Below are 12874 nucleotides of genomic sequence, written 5' to 3'. Positions count from 1 at the left end.
CGGGATGGGGACCGGCCGGAGCCGCTTTGCCCGCCGCTCCCTCCGGGGCTGCCGCGGCTCGGTCGGGGCGGAGGGAGGTAAAAAATTAAAACCATTTCGGGGGAGAGGAAAGCTAAAAAATTAAAACCATGGTGGGGGCTAAAAAAATGGTGGAAAAGAGCTCTCCCCCCAAAAAAAAAAAGTTAAAAGAAAAAGAGGCTGATAAGGGCGTGGGGAGGAAGTTAAAAAAAAGAAACGTAAAAAGAATAACAGAAAGAAAAGTAAATAGAAGAGGGAAAAGGCAAAAACAGGGAAACAAATAAAAAATATAGGGGGGAAATGGAAAGTTTGAGGAAAAAATAATTTCTAAAAGGACAAAAGAAACAGAGGGAAGAGGGAACGGGTCGGGTCGGGCGGAGCCTGCCCGGTGTGGCGGTGGCCGCAGCCCCAGGTGCCGGCAGCGCCTCTGCCAAACCGGAGCTCTCCGGCCACAGCGGAAAACTGAAGCTGCTGGGGAGAGTCCAGGCTTGTTTCCCACGTCTGGTGTTCCGCAGCCCTCCTTGCTGCACGGAGATATGTGAAAACAACAGGAGCTCGGCGATTGTCCTGGCCGCTGCAGTAAATGAGTAACTGGGAATAGCCTGGCGTTACCTCTGCTTCATTTCCCTTTAATTCCGCTTTCCTAACGCACTCCTAAATTAGGTATTTTTAGGAACTTGACCCGGAGAGGAGCTGAAGGGATGGATTAAAAGGAAAATGCTGTTGGCTGCTGTGTCCCTGGGGCTTTAGGAGCACCTCCTCTGGCTTCGGAGGTCGTGGGACCACACGCAGTTGTGCTTGGGAAGGCGTCAACCTTTCCTCTTCCAAATCAGCCAGCTGTGGAGTAGCTCAGAGCAGCGACGCTTAGCTCAGAAGCGGCTTTAATGTGATGATTAATAAAATGGTGCTTTGAAAGGATATGGAGGGCACAGAAATTTAATCTATAGGAATCTGGTTTTGCAATTAAATAGAGAAGTGTTGCAGGAAGAGGAGATGAGCCTTTGTAATGTTTCTGCGAGGTTTGCTAATGCTCTTCTGCTCTCTTGAGTGCTAAATGGTATGGAAAGATTAAAACAGACGTTCGTCTTTAATTTATAGACTGGCTAGTGTATTTGGCAGAAACTTTAGGAAAAATAACAGCAATTTACTTTCAAGTTAGAGGCTTGCTTACATTAGAGGAAAATTGTGTCTGTTTAGTTTATTTATCCTGCTGGTGTGTATAGCAGAAAGAGGGTTGGTGACCTAGATACAAAATAGCACCCAAAAATATCCCTGTGCTGATAGAGTGCTGCGTGGGGCAAGAGGAGGGTGCCTGCCCCAAGGACTTTCCACTCACAGACCCTAAATTGCAGAAATACTTGCATGTTCTGGATTGGGATGTGGTTGTGGGTGCGTTTGTTCAGCTCCCACTCCTGTGCTCTACACCCCCTCCTGTGTTTGCCTTGGCTGCCTCCTAGGGAACAATGCATCCAGGAGTTGTGGTGGGATGTAAATAATTACAGAATTGGGTAATGAGGTTTTTAGGCAGTTGGAAATGCCACAGAGGAGCAGTAGTGCAGAGGCAATTTCCTGGGATGGTGGAAGAGGAAGATCTTATATCAAGGTGAGCAAAAAGGGCTCTAGAGCACAGGGCAGGAGAAGGGTTTCAAAGCAGAGAAAAAGGAAGGAAATGGTGAGATAAGGGGATTTAAATGTCTAGGCAGATAATATTTCTTGCTAGGTGTGCTTCAGGTCTAAAATCCATGTGTGCAGCCCTTCTTTTAATGTTTTGCAAGTTTCAGGTGAGTAATGTGGGTGAATTACACTTATCCAGTAATGTCACACACCAGACACACTGAGCGAGTCACTTCAACCCTCAGCTACTCTAAGGGGTTGGAGCCATCTCCTCCTGACTCCATTGGTGGAGTGGTTTAGGAGGGCAGAGGGCTGCAGAGCTGCAGCCTCCCTTTTCTCCACATCTAGATGGGACTGCTGTGGCAGACTGGAGTTTGGATGACCCCAGTGAATGCTTTACTGAGTGAAAGTAAAGGAAGGACTGCACTGGGGATTCTTAGGAGAATATGGCTATTCAATTGTAATCTTGTTTCTTGTTGTGTATTTCTTCCATTTTTTATTACTGTGGCTATTTGAAAAAAAAAAAACCCATGAGCTTTGTTTCTTTAGAGTTCATCTGCTCCTGCTGCTTTTGCCCTGCTTGAAGCCCCAGTCTCCCTGTAACAGCAACCATTTGTGATATTGTGAAGGGTTATTTTCTTCATGAAATGTGGAGGCAGCAGCAGGGCATCTGTGAACTCTCATAGCTTTGGTGCTGCTTAACTGGCCATGTGGGCAGGGCAAAGAAAAGCCTCCCGTGCTGGCCATTGTACCCCAGCTGCAGGAGCCCTTCTGCAACTGGAACACTGTGGTGGAGCAGCATCTGCTTTGGTTATTTAATACTGGGTGTTTCAAAGTAGAGTACTAAGGGCAGGATGGTGAAAGGCATTCAGACCCTGGTGCAGAAATCCTGAGTGACACAAAGTAGTTTCTGTATGTCCCTGTGCAATAGGCAGAGCACGTTTCTGTTGGGTTCCTGCCCTATGCCTGTGATTAATTTGGTCTCTGGTCTCAGGTGAGGTGTCCAGCTGTTGGTACAAGCCTTGTGTGATCATGGTTGGTTCTTGTAAGTGTGTGGGCTTAGCTGGCCAGCAAATTACCTGCCCCAGGAGAGCCAGTGATCCAGACAAGCTGTCCTCTCCACATTTGTGGAACAAGCCTTGCTCCCCTCTGGCTGCAGCCCTCTTTGTCTTACCTAGGCTTGTTGTACTGTACTGAGGAACAGCCAGAAGGTCTCTCTTGACACCTGGAGTGGGAGACTGTGGGTGACAGAATACACTGGCAGGACCTTGGTCTGCAAAAGCTGAAGCAGACATGGTCAAGGCTGTGAAGTGATGAGTGGTGCTGGGAAGTGAATAATCCATGTGGCCTATGTCACTGGAGCACAGGAGCATGCAATGACATTACCAGGCACCAGATTTAAAACCAACGAGAGGAAATGCATTTTGCAGAAAACACTGTGGAGCTGTGGAGCCAGTGCTATAGAATGCTGGGGTTAGGTTTGGAAAGGGCTACCAAGGGCTGTTAAATGTGTGGCTGATGGTGGAGCCTGTGCTGGGGGAGCATTGCCCTTTGCTTGCTGTGGTGTCCCTCTGGTTCAGCATCTGCTACAAGCTGCTGCTGACTGTGTGGACAATGGCCTTGTGCTTTGGCAGACTGAGAAAGCAGCAGTCGTGTCTTTCATCTTTCCTGCTTTCACAGTAAGGCTGGAATAAAACCATGAATCCACAACGGAGGAGCCAGCCCTGCAGGAACTGGACCGAGCTGAGCTTCCACTCAGAGCAGCTTTGCCTGTGGTTGTGCTAGAGCTGGGCTTTGGGCAGGAGGAGGTGGCACTGAGGAGACGATGTGGAGCCGCGATGGTGCCCGGAGTGAGGGATACGTGCAGGAGCTCTTCCATGAGGAGCTGGGCTTTGGGCAGGAGGAGGTGGCACTGAGGAGACGATGTGGAGCCGCGATGGTGCCCGGAGTGAGGGATACGTGCAGGAGCTCTTCCATGAGGAAGCACAGCAGGTATGTCACAGAGCCATTTCCTTTCCCAAATTTCTATCTCCATGGCCTCTGCACTCCTGGTCACCGCTGCAGCAAGGGAACAGGAGTGAAGTAACAAAACTGCCCTTTGTTTTGCTGTGTATGTCTGAGGTGTGTGACTTAGAAAGGGAAAGAAGAGACTCGATTTCTGGAGGACAAGAGGAAGGAGTTGCCATAAGAAAGCTGCAGTTTCCCTGGAATTTCAGATCTTGGTTCCAGCAGCTCTGAAAAATCACTGTGCCCCAAGACCCAGAGCCCCATCTCTCCTTGAGAAGCAAAGGGTTCTGGCAGGGCAAAGAAAAGCCTCCCGTGCTGGCCATTGTACCCCAGCTGCAGGAGCCCTTCTGCAACTGGAACACTGTGGTGGAGCAGCATCTGCTTTGGTTATTTAATACTGGGTGTTTCAAAGTAGAGTACTAAGGGCAGGATGGTGAAAGGCATTCAGACCCTGGTGCAGAAATCCTGAGTGACACAAAGTAGTTTCTGTATGTCCCTGTGCAATAGGCAGAGCACGTTTCTGTTGGGTTCCTGCCCTATGCCTGTGATTAATTTGGTCTCTGGTCTCAGGTGAGGTGTCCAGCTGTTGGTACAAGCTTGTGTGATCATGGTTGATTCTTGTAAGTGTGTGGGCTTAGCTGGCCAGCAAATTACCTGCCCCAGGAGAGCCAATGATCCAGACAAGCTGTCCTCTCCACATTTGTGGAACAAGCCTTGCTCCCCTCTGGCTGCAGCCCTCTTTGTCTTACCTAGGCTTGTTGTACTGTACTGAGGAACAGCCAGAAGGTCTCTCTTGACACCTGGAGTGGGAGACTGTGGGTGACAGAATACACTGGCAGGACCTTGGTCTGCAAAAGCTGAAGCAGACATGGTCAAGGCTGTGAAGTGATGAGTGGTGCTGGGAAGTGAATAATCCATGTGGCCTATGTCACTGGAGCACAGGAGCATGCAATGACATTACCAGGCACCAGATTTAAAACCAACGAGAGGAAATGCATTTTGCAGAAAACACTGTGGAGCTGTGGAGCCAGTGCTGTAGAATGCTGGGGTTAGGTTTGGAAAGGGCTACCAGGGGCTGTTAAATGTGTGGCTGATGGTGGAGCCTGTGCTGGGGGAGCATTGCCCTTTGCTTGCTGTGGTGTCCCTCTGGTTCAGCATCTGCTACAAGCTGCTGCTGACTGTGTGGACAATGGCCTTGTGCTTTGGCAGACTGAGAAAGCAGCAGTCGTGTCTTTCATCTTTCCTGCTTTCACAGTAAGGCTGGAATAAAACCATGAATCCACAACGGAGGAGCCAGCCCTGCAGGAACTGGACCGAGCTGAGCTTCCACTCAGAGCAGCTTTGCCTGTGGCTGTGCTAGAGCTGGGCTTTGGGCAGGAGGAGGTGGCACTGAGGAGACGATGTGGAGCCGCGATGGTGCCCGGAGTGAGGGATACGTGCAGGAGCTCTTCCATGAGGAAGCACAGCAGGTATGTCACAGAGCCATTTCCTTTCCCAAATTTCTATCTCCATGGCCTCTGCACTCCTGGTCACCGCTGCAGCAAGGGAACAGGAGTGAAGTAACAAAACTGCCCTTTGTTTTGCTGTGTATGTCTGAGGTGTGTGACTTAGAAAGGGAAAGAAGAGACTCGATTTCTGGAGGACAAGAGGAAGGAGTTGCCATAAGAAAGCTGCAGTTTCCCTGGAATTTCAGATCTTGGTTCCAGCAGCTCTGAAAAATCACTGTGCCCCAAGACCCAGAGCCCCATCTCTCCTTGAGAAGCAAAGGGTTCTGATCAGATATGACTGTGATGGGAAAACCATATTAGCCTAATCTGTTGGTCCAAGCTGGTTTCGGGTCGGGCGGAGCCTGCCCGGTGTGGCGGTGGCCGCAGCCCCAGGTGCCGGCAGCGCCTCTGCCAAACCGGAGCTCTCCGGCCACAGCGGAAAACTGAAGCTGCTGGGGAGAGTCCAGGCTTGTTTCCCACGTCTGGTGTTCCGCAGCCCTCCTTGCTGCACGGAGATATGTGAAAACAACAGGAGCTCGGCGATTGTCCTGGCCGCTGCAGTAAATGAGTAACTGGGAATAGCCTGGCGTTACCTCTGCTTCATTTCCCTTTAATTCCGCTTTCCTAACGCACTCCTAAATTAGGTATTTTTAGGAACTTGACCCGGAGAGGAGCTGAAGGGATGGATTAAAAGGAAAATGCTGTTGGCTGCTGTGTCCCTGGGGCTTTAGGAGCACCTCCTCTGGCTTCGGAGGTCGTGGGACCACACGCAGTTGTGCTTGGGAAGGCGTCAACCTTTCCTCTTCCAAATCAGCCAGCTGTGGAGTAGCTCAGAGCAGCGACGCTTAGCTCAGAAGCGGCTTTAATGTGATGATTAATAAAATGGTGCTTTGAAAGGATATGGAGGGCACAGAAATTTAATCTATAGGAATCTGGTTTTGCAATTAAATAGAGAAGTGTTGCAGGAAGAGGAGATGAGCCTTTGTAATGTTTCTGCGAGGTTTGCTAATGCTCTTCTGCTCTCTTGAGTGCTAAATGGTATGGAAAGATTAAAACAGACGTTTGTCTTTAATTTATAGACTGGCTAGTGTATTTGGCAGAAACTTTAGGAAAAATAACAGCAATTTACTTTCAAGTTAGAGGCTTGCTTACATTAGAGGAAAATTGTGTCTGTTTAGTTTATTTATCCTGCTGGTGTGTATAGCAGAAAGAGGGTTGGTGACCTAGATACAAAATAGCACCCAAAAATATCCCTGTGCTGATAGAGTGCTGCGTGGGGCAAGAGGAGGGTGCCTGCCCCAAGGACTTTCCACTCACAGACCCTAAATTGCAGAAATACTTGCATGTTCTGGATTGGGATGTGGTTGTGGGTGCGTTTGTTCAGCTCCCACTCCTGTGCTCTACACCCCCTCCTGTGTTTGCCTTGGCTGCCTCCTAGGGAACAATGCATCCAGGAGTTGTGGTGGGATGTAAATAATTACAGAATTGGGTAATGAGGTTTTTAGGCAGTTGGAAATGCCACAGAGGAGCAGTAGTGCAGAGGCAATTTCCTGGGATGGTGGAAGAGGAAGATCTTATATCAAGGTGAGCAAAAAGGGCTCTAGAGCACAGGGCAGGAGAAGGGTTTCAAAGCAGAGAAAAAGGAAGGAAATGGTGAGATAAGGGGATTTAAATGTCTAGGCAGATAATATTTCTTGCTAGGTGTGCTTCAGGTCTAAAATCCATGTGTGCAGCCCTTCTTTTAATGTTTTGCAAGTTTCAGGTGGGTAATGTGGGTGAATTACACTTATCCAGTAATGTCACACAGCAGACGCACTGAGCGAGTCACTTCAACCCTCAGCTACTCTAAGGGGTTGGAGCCATCTCCTCCTGACTCCCTTGGTGGAGTGGTTTAGGAGGGCAGAGGGCTGCAGAGCTGCAGCCTCCCTTTTCTCCACATCTAGATGGGACTGCTGTGGCAGACTGGAGTTTGGATGACCCCAGTGAATGCTTTACTGAGTGAAAGTAAAGGAAGGACTGCACTGGGGATTCTTAGGAGAATATAGCTATTCAATTGTAATCTTGTTTCACATTGTGTATTTTCTTCCATTTTTTTATTGCTGTGGCTATTTGAAAAAAAACCATGAGCTTTGTTTCTTTAGAGTTCATCTGCTCCTGCTGCTTTTGCCCTGCTTGAAGCCCCAGTCTCCCTGTAACAGCAACCATTTGTGATATTGTGAAGGGTTATTTTCTTCATGAAATGTGGAGGCAGCAGCAGGGCATCTGTGAACTCTCATGGCTTTGGTGCTGCTTAACTGGCCATGTGGGCAGGGCAAAGAAAAGCCTCCCGTGCTGGCCATTGTACCCCAGCTGCAGGAGCCCTTCTGCAACTGGAACACTGTGGTGGAGCAGCATCTGCTTTGGTTATTTAATACTGGGTGTTTCAAAGTAGAGTACTAAGGGCAGGATGGTGAAAGGCATTCAGACCCTGGTGCAGAAATCCTGAGTGACACAAAGTAGTTTCTGTATGTCCCTGTGCAATAGGCAGAGCACGTTTCTGTTGGGTTCCTGCCCTATGCCTGTGATTAATTTGGTCTCTGGTCTCAGGTGAGGTGTCCAGCTGTTGGTACAAGCCTTGTGTGATCATGGTTGGTTCTTGTAAGTGTGTGGGCTTAGCTGGCCAGCAAATTACCTGCCCCAGGAGAGCCAATGATCCAGACAAGCTGTCCTCTCCACATTTGTGGAACAAGCCTTGCTCCCCTCTGGCTGCAGCCCTCTTTGTCTTACCTAGGCTTGTTGTACTGTACTGAGGAACAGCCAGAAGGTCTCTCTTGACACCTGGAGTGGGAGACTGTGGGTGACAGAATACACTGGCAGGACCTTGGTCTGCAAAAGCTGAAGCAGACATGGTCAAGGCTGTGAAGTGATGAGTGGTGCTGGGAAGTGAATAATCCATGTGGCCTATGTCACTGGAGCACAGGAGCATGCAATGACATTACCAGGCACCAGATTTAAAACCAACGAGAGGAAATGCATTTTGCAGAAAACACTGTGGAGCTGTGGAGCCAGTGCTATAGAATGCTGGGGTTAGGTTTGGAAAGGGCTACCAAGGGCTGTTAAATGTGTGGCTGATGGTGGAGCCTGTGCTGGGGGAGCATTGCCCTTTGCTTGCTGTGGTGTCCCTCTGGTTCAGCATCTGCTACAAGCTGCTGCTGACTGTGTGGACAATGGCCTTGTGCTTTGGCAGACTGAGAAAGCAGCAGTCGTGTCTTTCATCTTTCCTGCTTTCACAGTAAGGCTGGAATAAAACCATGAATCCACAACGGAGGAGCCAGCCCTGCAGGAACTGGACTGAGCTGAGCTTCCACTCAGAGCAGCTTTGCCTGTGGTTGTGCTAGAGCTGGGCTTTGGGCAGGAGGAGGTGGCACTGAGGAGACGATGTGGAGCCGCGATGGTGCCCGGAGTGAGGGATACGTGCAGGAGCTCTTCCATGAGGAAGCACAGCAGGTATGTCACAGAGCCATTTCCTTTCCCAAATTTCTATCTCCATGGCCTCTGCACTCCTGGTCACCGCTGCAGCAAGGGAACAGGAGTGAAGTAACAAAACTGCCCTTTGTTTTGCTGTGTATGTCTGAGGTGTGTGACTTAGAAAGGGAAAGAAGAGACTCGATTTCTGGAGGACAAGAGGAAGGAGTTGCCATAAGAAAGCTGCAGTTTCCCTGGAGTTTCAGATCTTGGTTCCAGCAGCTCTGAAAAATCACTGTGCCCCAAGACCCAGAGCCCCATCTCTCCTTGAGAAGCAAAGGGTTCTGATCAGATATGACTGTGATGGGAAAACCATATTAGCCTAATCTGTTGGTCCAAGCTGGTTTGTCATATCCTCTTAAAGGACTTGTCCCATGCACTGAGAGCCCTGCTTGCCCTGGTGGAGTGTTTGGAAGGGACAGGAGGAGAAGCACAGTGTGCAGCTGCAGGCTCTGTGAAGGACCCTTGAATGGTGTTTTTGGTTGATGCATTGGGGTAATTCACTGAGGCTCAGTGGGGTTCTGCTAATCCTACAAGAATACAAACAGGGATTGTAGGGAGCCATCTCTTTCAGGGCCCAGGCAGCCAATAGCCCAACAAGCCTTCATCTCAGGGACAGCTTGCAGCAAAGGAGTGTCTCAGCAGCTGTTGGTGGCTGGCTGTGGCACCCCTTGTGCAGCCTGCCCACAAAGCACGAGAGGTAAACCCCAGGCTTTGCTTTCCTCTAGGTATCTCAAACTCAGACCAAGCCCTGGTGGAAGATCCAGCTGTTTGTGTGGGAGCCTGTGCTTTTTGGAACGTGGGATGGGGTCTTCACCTCCTGCATGATCAACATTTTTGGAGTGGTTCTTTTCCTGAGGACAGGATGGCTTGTGGTGAGCAAGTGCTGACTTGGTTGAATGTTTGAATAGACATTTTCCTCTGCCCTCCCTCACCTTGTATCTCCATCACCACCCAAATGTTTTGGATCCTGTGCTCTTTGTTATAGATATTGCTTATGCCCTCTGGTAGCTTTTAAAAAAGTTTCACTAAAATGTGCAGCTGAAGTGCTCTTTGTGAGTGGTTTCCTATCTTAGTTTTCAGAAGGAGAAAGGAAAACACAACAACCAGCCTTGACAGTGAACAGGGACACCCTTGTGTTGTTGTTGAGGAGAAAGTAACACTTCTTCAGGTAGTTACAGGCACTCATCCATCTTCCCAACACCACTGAAGGAGGTCTCTTCCAAACATACCAGTGTTGGAATTCCTGATTTTTTGAAAGGGGAATCCTCAGTCAGGTGAAATTATCATTGCTATCAAAGGATCTTCCACTGCTGGGTCCTTAACAGTATCTCTGAGCCTGGAATACTGTCCCCTCCTGACGCAAAATACTGTATTATGGCTCAAAATTTCTCCTTAGAAGAGGAAAAGTTTCCCCAGAGATGGATGGGATTTAAGCTTCAGGCAGAGTTTTTGTCACAGGCGTGGTGGACACCTTCCAAAAGGAGCAGGAAGACACTTGCACTCTGCACTGAAAATTGCATTGCTGGAGGTGCTGAGGGGAGCTGCAGTTGTGGTGGAGAAGTTGGGATGATTTTTTAGCTTCCTTTTCCTTCTGATTTTATTTCCTCCACATCTCTTTGAAAGCAAGTTACTTCTGGAGCAAACACAAATATAAACAAAGCCTGTAAATGAAAGAAAAACAGAACCAGCTGGAAGCTAGCATGAAAGGGAAGGGAGGAGAAGTCAGGGTTGGCAGAGAGCTCCCCTGGCAGAGGACAGTCATATGTCAAGCTATTCCCAGAGTCAGGCTTTTGCTATAAATTTCCAGAGCTGGAGCTGGGGCTGGTGAAGCTCTGCAGTTCCAGGGGACCTAATCTTGCTGAAATGTTCAACAGGGATTGCTGCTGCACTAACCCCTTCCAGCATGCATGCATAAATAAGCATCAGTGCTTAATGGGGGCTTTTTCTTCCCACTTTCTCTGCTTCCTATTGTTGCTGTGAGTCCAGCATTCCCCCTCGGTCTTAGTGTTAACCCTTTATTCTGTAGGAACCATTGGATTGCCCATTAATAGCTGCCATAGCCTGGTACCACCTTTCTGGGAAAGCCCAAGGCTAAGTGAATGTTTGCATATGTTTTTTTAAAATTTTTTTTAACTGAAGCATATAATGTTTATTAACCATTTAACTTGGGGTAAGCAGCTGAAGAAAAAGAACAATTGTCCTTTTAAAAAGAACTATGGGCTTGGGGTGGGCTGTGGTGCTGACCCAACCACAGCTGTGTTTGTAGCAATCCTTGGCTCTGTTCCCCACTGACCAGATAACACCCCTGTCAAAGACAGCAGGATGCTGAACCAAAATAGGATTTCATGATGATACCAACATCCTGGATATGTTTCTGTTTTTTCACAAAAAAGGAGAAAAGGAAAAAAAGAATCTGGGATTTCAACCAACCGCAGAGCAGGGAAGCACTGGTGATAAAAACCCCATCACGGCTAGCGTGACCTCAGAGATGAGCATTGCTGGAGCAAGGTTGAAAGAGGGGACATGGACATGGCCTGGAATATGAGTAAAAGGAAGGGAAGCCAGATGTTAACAAAGCACTGGGCACTGGAGGAGCCTGCTGATGCTGTGCATGGCCTGAGTGATTTGTCAGCAGGGGAAGGTGGGCTGGAGCACAAGGGAAAACTCCTGGCCCTGGAAAACAAATTACAGCCACGTGCAAGAGAGTGGGAAGGCCCTGAGCTCAGAAGAGTTCTTAAATTCTTTTGGAGCACCTTTTCTTTCTGAAAATCCAGCCCTAAATGGCAAACTGAACCCCCCAAAAAAGGGGCTGTGCTGGTGTTTAAAGTCGCCAACAGGGACCCGCAGCTGTGTTTGTCCAGAGATTTTTCTCTTTGCCACACAGTGGCGGGTGCAGCAGCTCCTCCTGAGCCCTCCCTCTGCCCCAAGCAGGAAGGGTTGTTTGTTTTCCTGTGGGGCTGAATCCTGTGCAGAAAGTCTCCCGAGGCCAGGCAGGGCGAGAGCCCCCTGCCCCTCTGAGCTCGCCCCCAGACGAGGGCCGGGCTCGCGGCTTTTTGACGGCGCTGCCTTTGGGGTTCTGCTCTTTGGCACCTCTTTGTTTGGAGGGATCAGAGCTTTCAAAGGTACATGTTCTGAAAAATTAAAATGCAGGCTTGATGCTGTTAATAAATCAGTCGTTGCAAATCCCAGGGGTTCAGTTTTGAAACTACTTTTTGTTATGAAAGTGTTTTGGGATTTTTTTTTTTAAGCATGTCATTGTAAACCATGCAGACAGGCAGTGATCCCATGACTGTGGTGGCTGAATCATTGTTTGACCTCATTCCTTTTAAACCAGTGGACAAAATCAGTGATTCATGGAGGAGCCCACTGACAGAGCAGAACCTGCTCATGCAGAGGTCTGCCCAGCCCCAGGCACAAGGACAAGACAGGCTCTCATCAAAGGGGTGCTAATAAAGGCTCTAAATGTGGCAATCAATTACGTTAATTAGACAAGTAGGGGTGTCTGTGTGTGTTTCTTTTAATCTGTAATGACTCCAGATCCATAGATCACTAGTGACTAGAAGTGGGTATGTTCTTATTCTGTCCCAGCAGATTGGTGTGAATTAATCTTTATTTGATTTTTTTTTTCCATTCCAGGGAAACACTGGCATCGTAATGGGCATGTTTCTGGTGTCCTTTGTCATTCTGGTTGCCCTGGTGACAGTCTTGTCTGGAATTGGGGTGTGTGAGAAGTGCAGCATTGGAAGTGGAGGAGTCTACTCCATGATTTCTACTGTCCTTGGAGGTCAAGTAGGGGGCACCATTGGCCTCCTTTACATTTTTGGCCAGGTAATTTAGAAAAGTGATTCAAAGAAAATTTGGAAACTTTGCAATGCAGATATTAATCTTGTGCTGTGCTGCTGCAGAAAGTAATGTTTCAAGTAAAATCTGGGTAATGCAACCTGGGAGAGCAGCACAGGGAGCACTCAGCCCACGCTGCTCCCCAGGAGCAAGCCTGTGCATGGCGAGGTGCTGCCTGGCAAGGGTCACCCTGCTGGAGGAGCTGAGTGTCTGGACAAGCCATGCAGGACACGTCCTCCCATCCCAAATTACCCCCACTGCCAGGACATGCCCTTGCTGGCGTGGGACTGAAATTAAACGAAGCAGGAGAGGTCAGGGTGGCCAAGCAAAGCTCAGAGAGTGGCTGTGGATGGGCAGGTTGGCCTTGGCGTGCTCCACATGCCCTTGGGGATCAGGCAAGC

At 48.9% G+C, this 12874-nt stretch overlaps 1 protein-coding gene across 3 annotated transcripts in view; it reads left to right on the top strand.

Annotated features, from left to right (window-relative positions):
* SLC12A8 (solute carrier family 12 member 8) overlaps positions 1 to 12874 on the top strand; it is a 54876-nt gene continuing 42002 nt past the window's right edge. For 2 of the 3 annotated variants that reach the window (XM_039700887.1, XM_039700903.1), the window contains exons 1-4: positions 1 to 77; positions 8399 to 8612; positions 9359 to 9505; positions 12270 to 12461. In XM_039700887.1, the coding sequence (XP_039556821.1) occupies positions 8544 to 8612; positions 9359 to 9505; positions 12270 to 12461 (408 nt within the window). In that variant the 5' untranslated portion in view covers positions 1 to 77; positions 8399 to 8543. Of the gene's footprint in view, positions 78 to 6057; positions 6165 to 6623; positions 6711 to 8398; positions 8613 to 9358; positions 9506 to 12269; positions 12462 to 12874 lie in introns of those variants that run through there. The other variant, XM_039700895.1, reaches the window with a different exon arrangement.

Source organism: Passer montanus, unplaced genomic scaffold (assembly GCF_014805655.1).
Source record: "Passer montanus isolate IOZ18808 unplaced genomic scaffold, ASM1480565v1 scaffold1, whole genome shotgun sequence".
NCBI classification, from domain to species: domain Eukaryota; kingdom Metazoa; phylum Chordata; class Aves; order Passeriformes; family Passeridae; genus Passer; species Passer montanus.
This window is presented reverse-complemented; position numbering and strand designations above follow the sequence as displayed.